Source organism: Pelobates fuscus, chromosome 3, assembly GCF_036172605.1.
Source record: "Pelobates fuscus isolate aPelFus1 chromosome 3, aPelFus1.pri, whole genome shotgun sequence".
NCBI classification, from domain to species: Eukaryota; Metazoa; Chordata; class Amphibia; order Anura; family Pelobatidae; genus Pelobates; species Pelobates fuscus.
In genome coordinates, this window is record NC_086319.1 from 389,485,017 (window position 1) to 389,505,790 (window position 20,774).

At 45.4% G+C, this 20,774-nt stretch overlaps 2 protein-coding genes across 2 annotated transcripts in view; both read left to right on the plus strand.

The window, feature by feature from the left end:
• Positions 1–20,774, plus strand: part of LOC134601881 (NXPE family member 3-like) — a 68,835-nt gene that overhangs the window by 39,261 nt on the left and 8,800 nt on the right. The window contains exons 4-5 of the mRNA XM_063446385.1: positions 2,967–3,034; positions 16,525–16,740. Of these exons, the coding sequence (XP_063302455.1) occupies positions 2,967–3,034; positions 16,525–16,740 (284 nt within the window). The remainder of the gene's footprint in view (positions 1–2,966; positions 3,035–16,524; positions 16,741–20,774) is intronic.
• The window catches only part of LOC134603568 (NXPE family member 3-like), a 203,599-nt gene that overhangs the window by 36,169 nt on the left and 146,656 nt on the right, over positions 1–20,774 (plus strand). The window lies entirely within an intron of this gene.

A 20,774-nucleotide genomic window follows, 5' to 3' on the forward strand; every position in this document is an offset into this window, starting at 1 on the left:
CGACTGGTAAGAGGAGGGGGGACCGAGGGTGAGTGCTGCGAGAGGATTGCAGCCTCCCCTCACCGCTGCCCGCGGAGCCCTGACATCATCTTCCTGTCTTCCCACGCCTCACCCTTCTGTTAGTCCCTACATTGGCTTCCTGTAAGATATAGGGCTTAATCTAAAATTCAGGTTCTTGCTTTCAAATCTCTACATAATGCTGCTCCCACCTATCTATCCTCCCTAATACACAAGTATGTCCCATCTAAGCCCTTACGCTCTGCTGAAGACTTACGTCTATCTTCTGTCCGAATCCCACCTCTTATGCTAACCTTCAAGACTTCTCGAGGGCTGCACCGTTCCTGTGGAACTCGCTTCCCTCCTCCGTTAGATGCTCACCCAGTCTCCACTCCTTCAAAAAATCATTAAAAACACACTTCTTCATAAAAGCATATAAATTAAACTGTTAATAGCTCCCGACTGACACCTCTCTTGCAACTGTCATTAGTCTAATACTATCCTTACCTTTTATGTCAACCCCTCTTTTCCTGTGTGTCCAACTTGTCTGGTTACAACTACATGTTTGTTCGTCCACCCACTGTAAAGCGCTGTGGAATTTGTTGGCGCTATATAAATAATAACATAATAATCTAGTCTGCCCAATTCTCTACATACTTTCATTAGTCTCTCATACAGTGGCGTACACATGACCCATGGGGCCCCGGTGCGAAAATTGATCCGTGGGCCCCCCCCCCCCTACTCTGGCGGGCCGGGGCCGCAACACATTGCGGCGGGCACCTGGTCGCAGGGGTTGCAGGGCTGCGAACCCTGCGACCGCGGTATGTACGCCAGTGCATGCAGATGCACACACACTTAAAGGACCACTACAGACACCCAGATCACATCAGCTCAATGAAGTGGTCTGGGTGTCAGGTCCCGCTAGTTTTAACCCTGCAGCTGAAAACATAGCAGTTTCAGATAAACTGCTATGTTTCACTGAGGGTTAATCCAGCCTCTAGTGGCTGTCTCACTGACAGCCGCTAGAGGCGCTTCAGCGATTCTAAGACACTGACCGTCCATAGAAAAGCATTGAGTAATGCTTTCCTATGGGCGGTTTGAATGCGTGCGCGGCTCTTGCCGCGCATGCGCATTCGGAGCTGAGAGGCGGAGGGATCCCCTGCGCCAAGGGAGTCCGGCGCTGGAGAAAGGTAAGTGCTGAAGACACACACACTCTCATGAACAGACGCATACACACTAGCTAACAGACACACACATTTACTGACAGAGACACACTCAGCGGCAGACATACATACACACTCACTTACAAAACATACACTCTCACTGACAAACACACACTCACTAACAGACATCAAACAGACTCACTAACACACACACAAACACACTCAGTAACAGACACACACAGTAACACACTCACTGACACTCACTAACAGACACGCTCACTCACTGACACTAGCAGACACACACCCTCTAACACACACACTAACACTCACACTAACACACACTAACACTCACACTAACACACACACAAACACACTCAGTAACAGACACTCACACTAACACTCACACTAACACACACACTAACACACACACTAACACACACACACTCAGTAACAGACACACACAGTAACACACTCACTGACACTCACTAACAGACAGGCTCACTCACTGACACTAGCAGACACACACCCTCTAACACACACACTAACACTCACACTAACACACACTAACACTCACACTAACACACACACAAACACACTCAGTAACAGACACACACAGTAACACACTCAGTGACACTCACTAGCAGACACACTCAACAGACACACTCACTCACTGACACTCACTAGCAGACACAAACACTCAAACACACACACTCACACTAACACACACTTACACACACACTAACACTCACACTAACACTCACACTAACACACACACTAACACACACACTAACACACACACGTTTTTTTTTGTTTTTTTTAATCCCCCAGCCTCCTTACCTTTTGGGATTCCCTGGGGTCCAGTGCTGCTGCTGGGCTCCTGGGCGGCCGGTCACTGGGTGGGCGGGCAGGCAGGCGGGCGCGCGAGGGAGCACTCTCCCCTGAGTGCTTCCTCTTCAGCTCCCTCGCGCGCCGCGTAGGGATGCCGGCGCCGGAAGATGACGTCATCTTCCGGCTCCGGTATCAGTGCGGTGCGCGAGGGAGCTGAAGAGGAAGCACTCAGGGGAGAGTGCTCCCTCGCGCACTCACAGGACCGGCCGTGGGGTGACAGCAGGGCCAGCCTCGGGGGGCCCTGAGGTGGCCGGCTCTAGGTTCCCCCCAGGAGAAGAGGCTGGCCCAGTGGCTACATACAGGGTCGCAGGGGCGGCCGGGCCCCCTGGTGGGCCGGGCCCGGTCGCAGCCGCGACCCCTGCGACCCTGGTATGTACACCACTGCTCTCATATCTAGGATAGCCTTATGCCTATCCCATGGTTGCTTAAACTCCTACACTGTGTTGACCTCTACCACGTCAGCTGAATATTTCTGATATTATTTTTTAACCTTTGCCCCTCTAATTTAAGACTATGTCCTCTTGTTGTGGTCGTTTTCCTTCTTTTAAATATAGTCTTCTCCTTTACTATGTTGATTCTCTATATATATTTAAATGTTTCTAACATATTCCCCGTCTTGTCTTTCCTCAAATCTATACTTGAACCTTTTACGATGTTTGAATGTTTTTCTAAACACAGAATATTCAAAGATACAATAATTAATATATGGGACATCATCTTGTTCATTCAAGGACTGGTAGTTTGAAATCAAGTCATTTAAAATGTTTGAATCCCATTGGATTTTCATGTTCTTTTGGTTCAAAAACAGAAACGTCTAAACGTTTAGTATTGTGTAACTATATAGTGTAGTGTGTGTTTATTACTTATCTTAACACTCCACAAAGCCCCTAACATGTTATGTCATATAATCCTCTACAGATCTGTCACTAATAAGAATATTCCTAGCACAGAGTCTTCAATCAACATTGAGCCACAAAGCACTATTGGTAAGTGAGTGAGGTCTGTCTCCCTATCTCATGATACCATCTTGTTCTAAGGATTACGCTGCCTCTGACAATTTAAAGATCCTAAATATAGTTGAGCGGACACCTGGATGTTCGGGTCCAGCGTGTTCGGACGAACTTTGAAAAAAAGTCCGGGTTCGGGCTCGAACTTGACCCCGAACCCGAACCCCATTGAAGTCAATGGGGAACCGAACTTTTGGCCACAAAAATGCCTCTAAAAAAGCCCTGGAAAGGGCTAAAGGGCTGAAAAAGGAAGTAAAATGGGGGTAAGAGTAGGACAAGTGCCCTGCAAACAAATGTGGAAAGGGAAATCACTTAAAAATATACTCACTATACTGCGAGTAGGGGCGTGTCTAGTAAACAGTGAGCAGCCAGTGGCTGCTCACTGTAAAAAACAAACAAAAAAATCCTATTGCCCCCACCCCTGTGCGATGGGTGGGGGCCCTAAATAAGAATGTGGAGGGGGGTACCTAATGTCCTCCTGCACCCCCACCCCTGCGCGGCAGGTTGGGGCCCTAAATAACAATAAGGGAGACGATGACCTACTGTCCTCCCCCCCGGCCCGCACCCCTGAGCGGTGGGTGGGGGCCATAAATAAAAATTGGGGGGGACACCTAATGTCCTCCCCCCGGCCCCCACCCCTGAGCGATGGGTGGGGGCCATAAATAAAAATTGGGGGGGACACCTAATGTTCTCCCCCCCAGCCCCCACACCTGAGCGGTGGGTGGGGGCTATAAATAAAAATTGGGGGGGCCTCAGGTCCTCCCCCTGGCCCCCACCACTGCACGGCGGGTGGGGGCCCTAAATAACAATAAGGGCGGGACCGACTGTCCTCCGCCCCGGCCCCCACCCCTGCGCGGCAGGTGGGGACCCTAAATAAACAATAAGGGGGCGGAACCTAATCTCCTCCCCCCCGGCCCCCATCCCGGCACGGCGTGGGGGCCGTAAATAACAATAGGGGGGGGAACCTAATGTCCTCCCCCCGGCCCCCACCCCTGCATGGCGGGTGGGGGCCCTAAATAACAATTAGGGGGGGACCTACTGTCCTCCCCCTGGCCCCCACCCCTGAGCGGTGGGTGGGGGCCATAAATAAAAATCCCCCCCCAGGGACTAGGGATCCCCAAACCCCTAGTCATCCCCCTCCCCCCCAAAAAATTACCCCTACCCACCCCCCTCATCCTAAAAATAATGAGGGGGGACCCTTGTCTAAATACCTGTAAAAAAAAAATAGTCTTACCAGTTGATGTCTTCTTTCTTCTAAAATCTTTTTTCAGCCCCCAAAAAAGGCTAAATAAAAATCCAAAATAACCAACGCACTTTAAAACAACAACAAAAAATAAGAGCGCAACAAAAATAATAATCCTTCTTCATCCATGGAGGGCTCCGCACAGACTGAGCTCTGCAGGGCAGGGGAAGGCTTATAAAGCCTTGCCCCGCCCTGCAATTAAGCTCAAAGGACACTGATTGGTGGGTGTAAGCCATCCTATCAGAGTGCTCTGACAGGTAAATGAAGAGACTGACAGGTAAGTCTCTACATTTACCTGACACAGCACTCTGATTGGTTGGCTTGAAATCCACCAGAGTACTCTGTGTCATTTTACAGCGTCATTTTGTGTCATTTTAAATTCTTTGGAATTTTCCCACGCTGTGTAATTTGACTCATAACACTCTGATTGGTTACTTAATCCACCAATCAGAGTTAGGCTCAGAGCACTCTGATTGGTGGGTTTAATCTGGGTTAAAGTGGGTTAAAGTTCTTTGGAATTTTCTCACGCTGTGTAAAATGACACAGAGCACTCTGATTGGTGGATTTCAAGACAGACTGCTCACTGTTTAGTAGACACACCCCCTACTCACGGTATAGCGACTAGGGGCATAATTTACTAATACTAAGTGACCAGCATCTATAGTGCCACTCTAATACACTGCTCACCATCCCCACTCTAATACACTGCCCCATCACCACTCTAATACATTGCCCCCATCCTCACTCTAATACACTGCTCACCATCACCACTCTAATACACTGCCCCCATCCCCACTCTAATAGAATGCCCTCCATCACCACTCTAATACACTGCCCCCATCCCCACTCTAATAGAATGCCCTCCATCACCACTCTAATACACTGCCCTCCATCACCACTCTAATACACTGCCCCATCACCACTCTAATACATTGCCCCATCCCCACTCTAATACACTGCTCACAATCACCACTCTAATACACTGCCCCAATCACCACTCTAATACACTGCCCCCCATCCCCACTCTAATACACTGCCCTCCATCACCACTCTAATACACTGCCCCATCACCACTCTAATACACTGCCCCATCACCACTCTAATACATTGCCCCCATCCCCACTCTAATACACTGCTCACAATCACCACTCTAATACACTGCCCCTATCACCACTCTAATACACTGCCCCCCATCCCCACTCTAATACACTGTCCCCTCCCTCCTTCAAATTAACACACTGCCCCCTTCCCCAATTTAACACACTCCTGGAAGGTCCCCCAAGCCCCTCTTCCCCTACCTTAAGATGAGCCTCCCATCCTACAGTTCCAGCTCTGCTCCTCTGGCACTGTGAGCAGGAGGGAAGGGGGAGTAGCTGGCATGCTCTGCAGACAGACTGCTACTCTGCCCTCTTGTTGCTGTGGGAGGGAAGACAAGAAACAGACAGGAAATATCTCTCCTGTCTTGCTGCTGTTCGTAGTCACAGCACAAAGCGGCCCCAGGGCAGTAGGGCCGCAAATATATTAATTTTGGGCCGCAAGTTTGACATGCTTGGTCTAAATACTTGTTTTCTTACTGCACTGCAAACATATTTAATTGCAATGGACTAATTGCATATTATCATTTTAATTGGCTCACCTTTCTAAACCTCAATGAATGGCGAGAAACAACTGATGATCCCTGCCTTCTGTCAATACACCTAACCACTGATACTAGTGGGGAACAAATATTGGGCTCCGTGATTTTACTTGAAAAAAAAAATGGTTATCTTCATAGCTCTGGAATAGTCAAGATTAAAGTAACACTGCAAACACCATAACCATTACATTGTATTAAAACATACAACCCACACAATAAAACAGGAAATGTATAAAGAAAAGCAGAAATAATAATGTTATACTTATTAAAGGGACAATATAGTCACCAGTACAACTAAAGCTTATTGTATTAATTGAAGGGAGTATAATCATACTCTACTGGCGTTTTGCAGTTAAGGCTGTGCGTTCAGAGAAAATGCAGTGTTTACATTACAGCCTATGGATAACTCCACTGGCCACTCCTCAGATGGCTGCTAGAGTTGCTTCATGGGGAAGTGCTGAAAACTGTTTACTACTGACATTCAGTATATTCACCCTCTGCATGGAGACACTGAACTTTCCTCATAGAGATGCATTGATTCAATGTATCTCTATGAGGAGATGCTGAGTGGCCCTGGCTGTATTTGACTTGTGCTAGCTCTGCCCCTGATCTGCCTACTTGACAAGCTCAGCCAATCCTATAAGAATTAGGATTGGCTCAGAGAATCCCTTCTGATTATGACAGCCAAGCAGGCAGATCAGGGGCAGCAGCTGCAGACTTGAATACAAGTACGATTTTACTATATTAAGGGAGGCAAGAAAGGGGGAGCGGGGTGGAGGGCAGAAGTGCTAGATGGTAGTTTTAACAACATAGTTTCAAGTATATATGGGTGTATCCTGACCTTATAATATTCCTTTTTGTTGTAGCTGTTCTGGTGACTATAGTGTCCCTTTACTATAAAATGGAACTGAATGCATGAGGCAGAATTAACAGATCATCATTCAATTGAGTTTTTGAAAGTGAATAATAATTTAAAATATTTGCTTGATGGCAGCACCAATAGTATATTCGGGCTTTTTCTATCATGGGAGCTCAGTCTGTGCTCTGCGTACATGGTTTATTCTTATTGTTTGGTTTTTTTTTAAATCATCTTTTTGTTTTGAAAATCAGTTTTTTTTTATTGGCAATAGTTGCATTGGAATTATGGGTTTTAATTTGTCCTTTTTTTAGGCTGATAAAGATTTAGAAGAAAGGTAACTTCAGATGCTAAACATAGTTTATTTTATTTTACAGGTGTTTGTGTTAATGCCCCCATTATTATTAGGGTGAGGGAGTATGTAGGGCTCTTTAATTGTAATAGAGGTTGTTAGAGGATTAAGGACCCCTAGCCACATAGAGGTTTATGAAGGAAGGTGGCCAATGACAATCTGGTGACTTGACAATGGCATGGTAACCTTCAATGTATAATTATTTGGATCCTTGAACCGTCACCTATGGGAGGACACTAAGTTCTTCACCCTTGAATATTATATTATGGCCCTTATCCGCCAATAATGGGTCCTTCCCCCTCAAATATTATATTATGTCCCTTACCCGCCAATAATGGGTCCTTCCCCCTTGAATATTATATTATGGCCCTTACCTGCCAATAATGGGTCCATCCCCCTTGAATATTATATTATGGCCCTTACCTGCCAATAATGGGTCCTTCCCCCTTGAATATTATATTATGGCCCTTACCTGCCAATAATGGGTCCTTCCCCCTTGAATATTATAGTATGGCTCTTACCCGCCAATAATGGGTCCCTTTCTCTTGAATATTATATTATGGCCCTTACCTGCCAATAATGGGTCCTTCCCCCTTGAATATTATATTATGGCCCTTACCTGCCAATAATGGGTCCTTCCCCCTTGAATATTATATTATGGCCCTTACCTGCCAATAATGGGTCCTTCCCCCTTGAATATTATAGTATGGCTCTTACCCACCAATAATGGGTCCCTTTCCCTTGAATATTATATTATGGCCCTTACCTGCCAATAATGGGTCCTTCCCCCTTGAATATTATATTATGGCCCTTACCCGACAATAATGGGTCCTTCCCCCCCTTGAATATTATTATGACAGCCCTTACCCGACAATAATGGGTCCTTCCCCCCTTGAATATTATATTATGGCCCTTACCCGACAATATAAGTAAGTTGTCGACCATGGGGTGGGATGGTGTGGGGAGGGGTGGGGTGGGTGGGCAATCTTCCAGAGATGATACCTCTGCTCTGAAGATTCAGCAGGACTTGGTTGCTTGGGAGTGCTGGGTGTTAATGCTGTTTTAAGGGGCCCAGTCTCTGCTCTGAAGATTCAGCAGGACTTGGTTGCTTGGGAGTGCTGGGTGTTAATGCTGTTTTAAGGGGCCCAGTCTCTGCTCTGAAGATTCAGCAGGACTTGGTTGCTTGGGAGTGCTGGGTGTTAATGCTGTTTTAAGGGGCCCAGTCTGAAATATAAGGTCTGAGGTTAGAAAAAAAAAGAAATAAAACACACTATTATGGGTGGGGAGACATGGGGCTATTGAGGTAATTAATTAGAGATGAAAAACTAAAAGGAGATAACATTTGGGATAAAAAGATAGGAAGGATCAGATAGGTGAAAGTCATAAACCATGAACATAAATTTACAAGATTATCAGTGAGTAGTAACACTAGGTAAACAAACAATTAACAAAAAGTCTTAAAGAATGAACATAAAATGACATGATCACAGCAGCTTTAAGCAAAACAAGAACAGAAGATCAGGATGGGAGATATAGGTATCAATTAAGTAGTGATAGTATAGGGAGGGAGATGGAATAGAACACAATTTTAAAATAAGAGTTTAAAGGAAACAGGAATACAGGTATTCTTGACAAGCAACCAAGTCCTGCTGAATCTTCAGAGCAGAGACTGGGCCCCTTAAAACAGCATTAACACCCAGCACTCCCAAGCAACCAAGTCCTGCTGAATCTTCAGAGCAGAGACTGGGCCCCTTAAAACAGCATTAACACCCAGCACTCCCAAGCAACCAAGTCCTGCTGAATCTTCAGAGCAGAGACTGGGCCCCTTAAAACAGCATTAACACCCAGCACTCCCAAGCAACCAAGTCCTGCTGAATCTTCAGAGCAGAGACTGGGCCCCTTAAAACAGCATTAACACCCAGCACTCCCAAGCAACCAAGTCCTGCTGAATCTTCAGAGCAGAGACTGGGCCCCTTAAAACAGCATTAACACCCAGCACTCCCAAGCAACCAAGTCCTGCTGAATCTTCAGAGCAGAGACTGGGCCCCTTAAAACAGCATTAACACCCAGCACTCCCAAGCAACCAAGTCCTGCTGAATCTTCAGAGCAGAGGTATCATCTCTGGAAGATCTACTCAAGAATACCTGTATTCCTGTTTCCTTTAAACTCTTATTTTAAAATTGTGTTCTATTCCATCTCCCTCCCTATACTATCACTACTTAATTGATACCTATATCTCCCATCCTGATCTTCTGTTCTTGTTTTGCTTAAAGCTGCTGTGATCATGTCATTTTATGTTCATTCTTTAAGACTTTTTGTTAATTGTTTGTTTACCTAGTGTTACTACTCACTGATAATCTTGTAAATTTATGTTCATGGTTTATGACTTTCACCTATCTGATCCTTCCTATCTTTTTATCCCAAATGTTATCTCCTTTTAGTTTTTCATCTCTAATTAATTACCTCAATAGCCCCATGTCTCCCCACCCATAATAGTGTGTTTTATTTCTTTTTTTTTCTAACCTCAGACCTTATATTTCAGACTGGGCCCCTTAAAACAGCATTAACACCCAGCACTCCCAAGCAACCAAGTCCTGCTGAATCTTCAGAGCAGAGACTGGGCCCCTTAAAACAGCATTAACACCCAGCACTCCCAAGCAACCAAGTCCTGCTGAATCTTCAGAGCAGAGACTGGGCCCCTTAAAACAGCATTAACACCCAGCACTCCCAAGCAACCAAGTCCTGCTGAATCTTCAGAGCAGAGGTATCATCTCTGGAAGATTGCCCACCCCACCCCATGGTCGACAACTTACTTATAGATAGTGCACATCAGCTGGTTTCCTTAACACACCAATCAAATCACTAAACCTCTCCTCACCTGAATTTATTTAACACACTGCATCCTTACATTGGTTTAATCACTCATTGATATTTGTGTGTTTGTATATATGATCTACATATCTATATAATACACTTTTTCTAATGTTCTCCCTTCTATTTTTCACTTTAACACTAACTTCTCTCATCACTAAAATATCCCTATCCTTTCACTCACCTGTCCCTAGCAACACCATAATTATTACTTCCACCTTACTCCCCTCCCCTCTCTATTCATCTCATGCACTCTACACATACCTTTCCAGCCTATCTCCACCAACTCCTCCCAAATCCTCTACATACATACCCTCCTACAAAACTTTCAAATCCTACTCCCACCTTCACTTCCATCTATCCTTCTGCTCCTAGCTGCTGGTGATGTCTCTCCTAACCCCGGCCCCCTCGCAACAAACTCAGCACATACTAACCCAAGGATCCACACTAATCTCATACCCATCTCATGTTCCTCTAAATCCTCCTTCAATACTGCCCTCTGGAACGCACGCTCTGTTTGCAATATAACTAAATCCACTGCTGTCCATGACTTCTTCATCTCTCGTTCTATAGATTTACTAGCCATAACAGAAACCTGGCTCTCCCCCTCTGACACTGCCACCCCTGCATTTTTGTCCTTCGGTGGTCTCCAACTTACCCACAACCCAAGAAACTCTGAATGTAAAGGTGGTGGTGTTGGGTTTCTCCTCTCCCCTCACTGCTCTTTTAAACCTCTTCCCACCCCCCCTTCTCTCTCTTTCCCATCATTTGAAATACACTCAATTCGCCTTTTCAAACCCTTCTCTGCTAACATTGCTGTTATTTACCGCCCCCCTGGTTCCCCTCTTCTCTTCCTTGACCACTTTGCTGCCTGGCTACCCTATTTCCTCTCTTCTAACATTCCATCCCTAATTCTCGGGGACTTCAATATTCCTATAAACCCACCTTTGACCTCTGCAGCCACCAAACTACTTTCCATGACTTCCTCCCTCGGGCTATCGCAGTGGGCAGATTCTCCCACCCATGTAGCTGGCAATACCCTTGACCTAATCTTCACTTATGCATGTACAGTATCTAATATCTGCAACACTCCATATCCACTCTCTGATCACCACCTCTTATCATTTGCTCTCACATACCCCCTCACCCAAAAACCTCAGCCTAACCCCCCTCAACTCAGGAGGGACCTTAATTCTCTTGATCTCCAACAGTTGTCAGCTGACATTGATTCACAACTGCTGTCCATCCCTTCCCTCTCCTGTCCTTCACAGGCCATCTCCATATATAACTCTACTCTTACATCTGCCTTGAACACTGCAGCGCCACTCCAAACAAGCACCTCGAGGAGGACCCGCCCCCAACCATGGCATACTAAATCAACGCGCTACCTGCAAAGATGCTCCCGTTGTGCTGAACGCTCCTGGAGGAAGTCTCGTACACAATCAGACTTTCTCCATTATAGATTCATATTGTGTTCATACAGTGCAGCCCTTGCCCTTGCCAAACAGTCCTATTTTTCCACTCTCATTAGTTCATGTTCCCGCAACCCCAGGCGTCTCTTTCACACCTTTAATTCTCTTCTTCGCCCTGCTGTGGCCACCCCCAAAACTAACCTTACTGCTGATAACTTCGCATGTTACTTCACTGACAAGATTGAACAGCTAAGGAAAGAATTCTCCCCTCCTTGCCTTTCTGTTTCTCAATCACACATAGATCATGCCTTTCCTACCCTTCAGACATTCTCCCCAGCTACTGACCAAGAGGTGGCTGCTCTTCTTTGCTCCTCTCGCCCCACCACTTGCCCGCTCGATCCTGTCCCATCTCACCTTATTAGATCTCTCTCCACTTGTCTCGTGCCTTCTCTAACACACATCTTCAACTGCTCGCTCTCCTCTGGCATCGTCCCTGCTGACCTTAAACATGCCACTGTAGTACCTATACTAAAAAAACCATCCCTCGACCCATCCACCCCCTCTAACTACCGTCCCATATCCCTGCTCCCTTTTTCCTCAAAGCTTCTGGAAAGACTTGTCTTCACCCGTGTGTCTCATTTCCTCAATTCCAACTCTCTCCTTGACCCTCTTCAATCTGGCTTCCGCCCTCTCCACTCTACAGAGACTGCCCTTATCAAAGTTACTAACGACCTAATCGCAGCTAAATCCAAAGGCCACTACTCCATACTAATTCTTCTTGACCTCTCAGCGGCCTTTGACACCGTTGATCATGCTCTCCTTCTTCAAACTCTTCAATCGCTTGGTCTCTGTGACTCTGTCCTCTCATGGTTTTCCTCTTATCTCTCCCAACGCTCATTCAGTGTCTCCTTTTCTAATGATACCTCCTCCCCTTGCCCTGTCTCAGTTGGAGTTCCCCAAGGCTCCGTCCTTGGTCCCCTTCTATTTTCTCTTTATACTGCCTCTCTTGGCAAACTTATTACCTCTTTTGGATTTCACTACCACCTGTACGCTGATGACACCCAGCTATATCTCTCCTCCCCGGACCTCTCCCCTGCCGTCCTGCAACGTGTCACTGCTTGCCTTTCTTCCATCTCTGACTGGATGTCCTCCCGCTTTCTGAAACTCAATCTCTCAAAAACTGAGCTCCTTGTCTTTCCTCCTCCTAATACTGATCCTCCTCTTTCGCTCTCCCTCCAAGTTTGTGGTACCAACATCAGTCCATCCTTGCAAGCGCGCTGTCTTGGCGTCATACTTGACTCTGGTCTCACCTTTGAGCCTCACATCCAGCATGTTGCCAAATCCTGTAGATTCCATCTTAAAAACATAGCCCGCATCCGCCCCTTTCTTGCACCAGATACTACCAAGGAGCTTGTCCATGCTCTAGTAATTTCCCGCATGGATTATTGTAACCCTCTCCTGATTGGTCTCCCCAATAGCCGTACTGCACCCTTACAGTCCGTAATGAATGCTGCTGCTAGATTGATTTTCCTCTATAGTCGTTTCTCTCACACCTCACCCCTCTGCCAGTCCTTACATTGGCTTCCTGTATGCTATAGGAGTCAATTCAAGGTACTAACTCACACCTATAAAGCACTGAACAACTCTAGCCCCTCTTATATCTCCTCACAGATCCATAGGTATGTCCCTTCACGGTCTCTCCGTTCTGCCCGTGACCACCTCCTGTCCGTTGTCCGCACTCGTACGGCCAACTCGCGCTTGCAGGACTTCTCGCGGGCGGCTCCCTTCCTATGGAATAGCCTGCCTACCGCCATCAGACTCTCCCCTAGTCTTGCATCTTTTAAGAAGTGCCTTAAAACCCATCTCTTTAGGAAAGCTTATGGCCTCCAAGACTAACCCTTACCTCACATACCTGTCTCTTGCCCTCTCCAAAAGGGCAGCCCACCTTATTTGATTGTAAATTCCTGTCCTAATGTGTTTTACACCCCACCTCCTATAGAATGTAAGCTCGTTTGAGCAGGGTCCTCTTCAACCTATTGTTCCTGTAAGTTTATTTGTAACTGTCCTATTTATAGTTAAATCCCCCTCTCATAATATTGTAAAGCGCTACGGAATCTGTTGGCGCTATATAAATGGCAATAATAAATAAATAAATAAATAATGGTTCCTTCCCCCTTGAATATTATATTATGGCCCTTACCAGCCAATAATGGGTCCTTCCCCCCTTGAATATTATATTATGGCCCTTACCCGACAATAATGGGTCCATCCCCCCTTGAATAATATATTATAGCCCTTACCCGACAATAATGGGTCCATCCCCCCTTGAATAATATATTATGGCCCTTACCCGACAATAATGGGTCCATCCCCCCTTGAATAATATATTATGGCCCTTACCCGACAATAATGGGTCCTTCCCCCCTTGAATATTATATTATGGCCCTTACCCGACAATAATGGGTCCATCCCCCCTTGAATAATATATTATAGCCCTTATCCGACAATAATGGGTCCATCCCCCCTTGAATAATATATTATGGCCCTTACCCGACAATAATGGGTCCATCCCCCCTTGAATAATATATTATGGCCCTTACCCGACAATAATGGGTCCTTCCCCCCTTGAATATTATATTATGGCTCTTACCTGCCAATAATGGGTCTTTTCCCCCTTGAATATTATAAGTGGGACTCCCACCCACCACCAATGGGTGGGGGCCAGGGGAGACACACAATCTTCCCTTATATCCTAATAGCCCCACCAACTGACCACTAGTGGGGGAAGGGGGGATATTATTGTGTTCCCGCTGGCCACAAATGAAGGCAAGGTGGTGGACAGCAATCTCTCCACCTCTCATTATTTATGTTAAAGTACCCAACCCGATGTATGGGGGGACTATAAACCCCTTATTATTTAATAGGCTCCATCCCCAAAGAAGGAGGTCTTTATAGTGACTGCCGCATAGCAGCTGGAGGCATAGTAAGGTTTTAAAGCTCCTTACAGTAATGTGAGTGTGTTATTGATCAGCATAGAGTCTTTATTTATTTTATGTGGCGGCTGGCTTTTTAGGTGTGGATTTCAGCCGTCTGGACCAAATTCAGGTCCCTCACCCCGTTTGAGTCTCTGTCAAGGGAAATGTGCTGAGTGCTGCATCAACGAAAGTGATTTAACTCCCAAATGGCAGAGACTTGAGCAGTGAGACTGCAAGGGCATGATCTATACACCAAAACTGCTTCATTAAGCTAAAGTTGTTTTAATACTTAGAGTTTCAATTTAGGATAAGATTTGTTTCATTACATTACTACTGATATTTATAAAGGAAAAAAATACATATTTTAAACTTCTGCTTTCTCTTAATACTTACTCATCAACCTACATATCTTAAACTTCAATGGGCCTATATGCTTAGTAAAAAACAAACCAAAAAAAAAACAACGAGTGATATTTTCTAGGTAGGTGGTTGTAGGTACATTTCTGCTTTTGCCAATTAATTGGAGTGTTGCCTGATTTGTTAACTTTTTTGTATTTTATATATTATTCTGTTATTTAATAAAAAAAAAAAAAAGGCGTGCACGAAATAAACATGCGCCATATAAATGCAACAACTTTAACATTTACTCATGGACAGGAACTTGCATAGAGCTGTCCCAGTGGTGGAACAACAGTTGTTAGACCCCGCACAGATCTGTTGGGTTAAAAAAAAAAAAAGCTCAGTGCTTACACGAATTCCAGATGATTAATTTCTTCAGGATATCCATAGGCCTGGAATAGACATCCTCGGGTATATTACACAGAGCTTCGGATGACTCTGGAAATTGGGAGTTCCATTCCTACGTCCAATTTAATACTGTAATTCAAATGGAGTACACTATGTATTGTGTGTTTGTATCTTTTTAGATATCCAATACGAGAGAACGTTTCATACTATACACTTCTTCAATAAGTTCCTGTCCATACGTATTTTTAAAGTTGTTGCACATTATATGGTATATGATATTGTGTGTTACCATGCATTTTTCGTTTGGTGTTGGGGAAACACTTTTTTTATACATTGCATTGTTATTTTATTTAAAGCACCTACATATATTTATTTTACTTGGTTTTAATTATTCTGTTCGTTTATTTGACTTAGACTGCATTTTATAATTACACTTATACCCCCATTGTAAATTCTACTGGGATTGTGGTTCACATGGCAAAGTACAGTAGTCAGTATAGAGTTTGTGTAATTACAACCAGATCAAAATTCAGACAATTATTATTTTAATTTCCAAATTTTGTGCTATACATTGTTGGCATTTACTTACAGACATCTAGGATTTTTCTTGAAAATAATAAGAAAAATAATCCCCTGCCGTCTGAGCACTACAGATAAAAACCTACTGTCCCTGTGAAAAATGAGTGTTCTGTCATGTATTGTGTCATTGAAACAGGTAGCAAGCATGGCATTGTTCATCTCAGAATTATTGAGGTGGTATAAAGTATTCACACAGTTTGATCTCACAATCACTGCAGCATTCTGCAATAGAACCTAGAATTCTAGAACTTACAGAATAAACGGTAAATAGGTTAAATATTTCAAAAAAGATATATTAATTGAGGTGAACATATGATATAAATAAAAGTTCTTAAATCTGCTCGTATGTATGTATTAGGAACCCGAACGCAACTTTAATTTTTGGAAATCTAAGTAGTAACATTCATGCCTGTATTTAGGCATAATACAACATGCTACAAATACAGATGTTGCGTTAAAACCACCATGAAAATAAAAACAAGAACAGGGGAGAGGACTTACATTCTGTCCATTTGTTTCCATTTGTTTATGGGGCTTGCACAATTGCCGATGAGCAACATGCATTTACCGTTAACCATACTCCTTCCATTAGGGTGTATATTTTACGTAGCACAGGGGATAATATAAATATGTGCATTTTCCATCTTCATTTTTGTCATCTGCTTGTGGATAATAGAATTTTTCTTCAACAGGCTATAATTTGTTTCTCTTCTTTTCAGTCTGTTTTCTCCCTTATCTGCAGTCTATTTCATGAATACTTAATTTCAAGATATCTAACCAACTCCCTTTCTCTTGCAGATCTCACCTCCAGCCTTTCAGTTTGTAAGACTGGCCAGGAGCCAACACAGCCCTCAGGGTATTATTATAAGGACCAGTGGACATCCCTGGTATGTATGGGGCGACATTTCCCTCAGCCAGATGATGCTCGTGCCTGTCTACGTGGGAAAGATATCTACATGTTTGGCGATTCCACCCTACGCCAATGGTTTGAATATCTGGAAAACTTCATCCCATGTGAGAATCTCTGAATTAATATAAAAAGATTTGGAAATGTTAGAAAGGAAGAGGAAAACAAGCAAGGGGACATGTAGAGAAAGAGAAGGGGAAATAAAAAACAAAATAGAGGAGTAAGGGTGCTGGACTAGTCAACTCCAGAACCTCTACAAAGGTTACAGGGTTTATATGGGGCTTAACCCCAGAATAAATGAACAAAACAGAAAAGGAGAATGGGATGGAGAAGCCACTCACTCAAGGTGGGTGGCGTCCATACTCATTCAAAAAATATACCTCCTAATATAAAAGTAACATAGAAATGGTATGAACCTTTATTGAAGAAAAAATAATAATAAAAATTAGAAACTACCAAAATTAGATGCACCATAAATATGTGTAGATAGTGATAAGGTAAATACAAAAAATCGTAGTTAAAAGCCTGGGTACATCGCTCCTAGATCTCTAAATTCGAAAATACAAAAGGGTACTATGGCTGTAGGTATATATAAGGCAGTTTAGCCATAAAGCCTATCAAGAGGCTAACTCTCAAGTAACGGTAAATGTCCTTAGAACATAAGATACATTTAAGAGAAAACGGTAGTGGTACAGAGGTCTAACCACATTAGAAGGTCCCCCAAAGTGAAGAGAACAGTACCCTAGGACGCCCTGGATTAACTGTCTAGCTCAAATTAATGGCAGTAGAAACTCACTGCTGCTTCAAGGCAACCTAGCAAAATCCCTATAAACCCATAAAAGTGCTCAAGCATGTATTAGGAGGAAACTTCAGACGATATCCGAACGCGTTTCGGCGTTTCAATACGCCTTTGTCAAGAGCTAATCGGTAACTGAGCTGAGGACTGATTATAATTTAGTAGAGTAGAGATGTCCCGAATAGTTAGCTGGCGAATAGTTCCTGGCGAACATAGCTTGTTCGCGTTCAACTCGGCGGGCGATCATATGCGATGTTCGGTCCGCCCCCTATTCGTCATCAATGAGTAAACTTTGACCCTGTACCTCACAGTCAGCAGACACATTCCAGCCAATCAGCAGCAGACCCTCCCTCCCAGACCCTCCCACCTCCTGGACAGCATCCATTTTAGATTCATTCGGAAGCTGCATTCTTAGTGAGAGGAGGGACAGTGTAGCTGCTGCTGATTTAATAGGGAAATCGATAGCTAGGCTAGTGTATTCAGTGTCCACTACAGTCCTGAAGGACTCATCTGATCTCTGCTGTAAGGACAGCACCCCAAAAAGCCCTTTTTAGGGCTAGAACATCAGTCTGCTTTTTTTTTATTTTTCCTGTGTAATCTAATTGCAGTTGCCTGCCTGCCAGCGTGTGTGTCAGGCTCACAGCGTATACTGTGCCCACTTGCCCAGTGCCACCACTCATATCTGGTGTCACAATAGCTTGCATTTAAAAAAAACCCAAAACTTTTTTGACTGTGAAATAATAGCAGTCAGTTTCCTTCACGCGCGTGCATTTCAGGGCCTGCCAGGGCACAGTGTCACACCAGTGCAACTCATATCTGGTGTAACAGTAGTGTACATTTAAAAAAAAAAAATACAATTTTGACTGTAATAGATTGAATAGCAGTTAGTTGTCTGCAAGCGTTTGTGTCAGGCCTACATCGTCTACTCTGCCAACTTTTGCCAGTGCACAGTGCCACTCATATCTGTTGTCACAGTAGCTTGCACGCATAGTACCACTAATCGAAAAAAAAATGACAGGCAGAGGCAGGCCACCCCACAGGGGCCGTCGTGGTCGTGGTGCTGTGATTCCCTTTGGCCCTAGAATAATGCCCCGTGTTCAGAGGCCACGTACCCTGAACTTGAAAAGTTCTGAGGACATAGTTGACTGGCTAACACAGGACACCCAATCTTCTTCAGCTTCCGCTCGGAACCTTGACGCACCATCCTCCTCCAGGTTAGCTTCGAGCACCTCTCAAGTTACCACTCGCCCACCTGCCGCCACCACCAACACTAGCACCACAGCCGCTTCACTTGATCTGTCAGAGGAGTTATTTACACATCAGTTGGAAAAAATGAGTGATGCGCAACCATTATTGCCAGAGGATATAGATAACAGGGATATGTCTCAGTCAGGCAGCATTACACACATGGACGTACGGTGTGATGATGATGATGTTGTACCCGCTGCTGCTTCCTTTGCTGAGTTGTCAGATACAAGTGAAGCGGTTGATGATGACGATGCGTCCGTGGATGTCACGTGGGTGCCCGCTAGAAGAGAAGAAGAACAGGGGGAAAGTTCAGATGGGGAGACAGAGAGGAGGAGGAGACGAGTTGGAAGCAGGGGGAGGTCGTCGCAAGGTGCTAGTGGCACAGTCAGATAGCATGCATCGGCACCCGGGGTCAGCCCGAGAGCACGCCAATTAACGCATGCTGTTGCCACCACCAGAATGCCGTCATTGCAGAGCTCAGCAGTGTGGCATTGTTTTTGTGTGTCTGCCTCTGACAACAGCGATGCCATTTGCAACCTGTGCCAAATCTCAACCATCCGCCACTCCGTCTCTCGCCTTGAGCAGTTCCTGCTCATCTGCCCACCGTCAGGTGTCTGTCAAGGACATGTTTGAGCGTAAGAAGCCAATGTCACAAAGTCACCCCCTTGCCCGGCATGTGACAGCTGGCTTGTCAGAACTCTTAGCCCACCAGCTTTTACCATACAAGCTGGTGGAGTCTGTGGCGTTCCAAAAATGTTTAGCTATTGGGACACCGCAGTACCCGGCCGAAATTTCTTTGCACAAAAGGCAATCCCCAACCTGTACTCGATTGTGCAAAAGGAAGTAATGGCATGTCTGGCACACAGTGTTGGGGCAAGGGTCCATCTGACCACTGATACCTGGTCTGCAAAGCATGGTCAGGGCAGGTATATCACCTACACTGCGCATTGGGTAAACCTGCTGACGGCTGCCAAGCATGGAATGCGTGGCTCTGCAGAGGAGTTGGTGACACCGCCATGACTTGCAGGCAGGCCTGCTGCCACCTCCTCTACTCCTCCTACTCCATCCTCTTCCACAACCTCCTCGGCTGAGTCCTCTTCTGCTGCTGCGTCTTGCTCCACATCAACGGCACCCCCCAGCTCCCCAGGTACTATTCCACATCCCGGATACGGCAGTGTCACGCCATCTTGGGGTTGACTTGCCTGAAAGCAGAGAGTCACACCGGACCAACACTCCTGTCCGCCCTGAACGCACAGGTGGATCAGTGGCTGACTCCGCACCAACTGGAGATCGGCAAAGTGGTTTGTGACAACGGAAGAAATTTGTTGGCGGCATTGAATTTGGGCAAGTTGACACATGTGCCGTGCATGGCACATGTGTGTAATCTGATCGTACAACGCTTTGTGCATAAGTACCCAGGCTTACAGGATGTCCTGAAGCAGGCCAGGAAGGTGTGTGGCCCTTTCAGGCGTTCCTACACGGCCATGGCGCACTTTTCAGATATCCAGCGGCGAAACAACATGCCAATGAGGTGCTTGATTTGCGACAGCCCGACACGTTGGAATTCAACACTCCTAATGTTCGACCGCCTGCTCCAACAAGAAAAAGCCGTTAACAACTATTTGTATGACCGGGGTGCTAGGACAGCCTCTGCGGAGCTGGGAAATTTTTTGCCACGTTACTGGATGCTCATGCGCAATGCCTGTAGGCTCATGCGTCCTTTTGAGGAGGTGACAAACCTAGTCAGTCGCACCGAAGGCACCATCAGCGACATCATACCATTTGTTTTCTTCCTGGAGCGTGCCCTGCGAAGAGTGCTTGATCAGGCCGTAGATGAGCATGATGAGGAAGAGGAAGAGTTGTGATCACCATCACCATTAGAAACAGCCTTATCAGCATCGCTTGCTGGACCTGCGGCAACGCTGGAAGAGGATTGTGAGGAAGAGGAGTCAGAGGAGTAATGTGGCTTTGAGGAGGAGGAGGAAGACCAAACACAACAGGCATCCCAGGGTGCTCGTTGTCACCTATCTGGTACCCGTGGTGTTGTACTTGGCTGGGGGGGAAGAACATACCTTCAGTGAGATCACTGAGGACAAG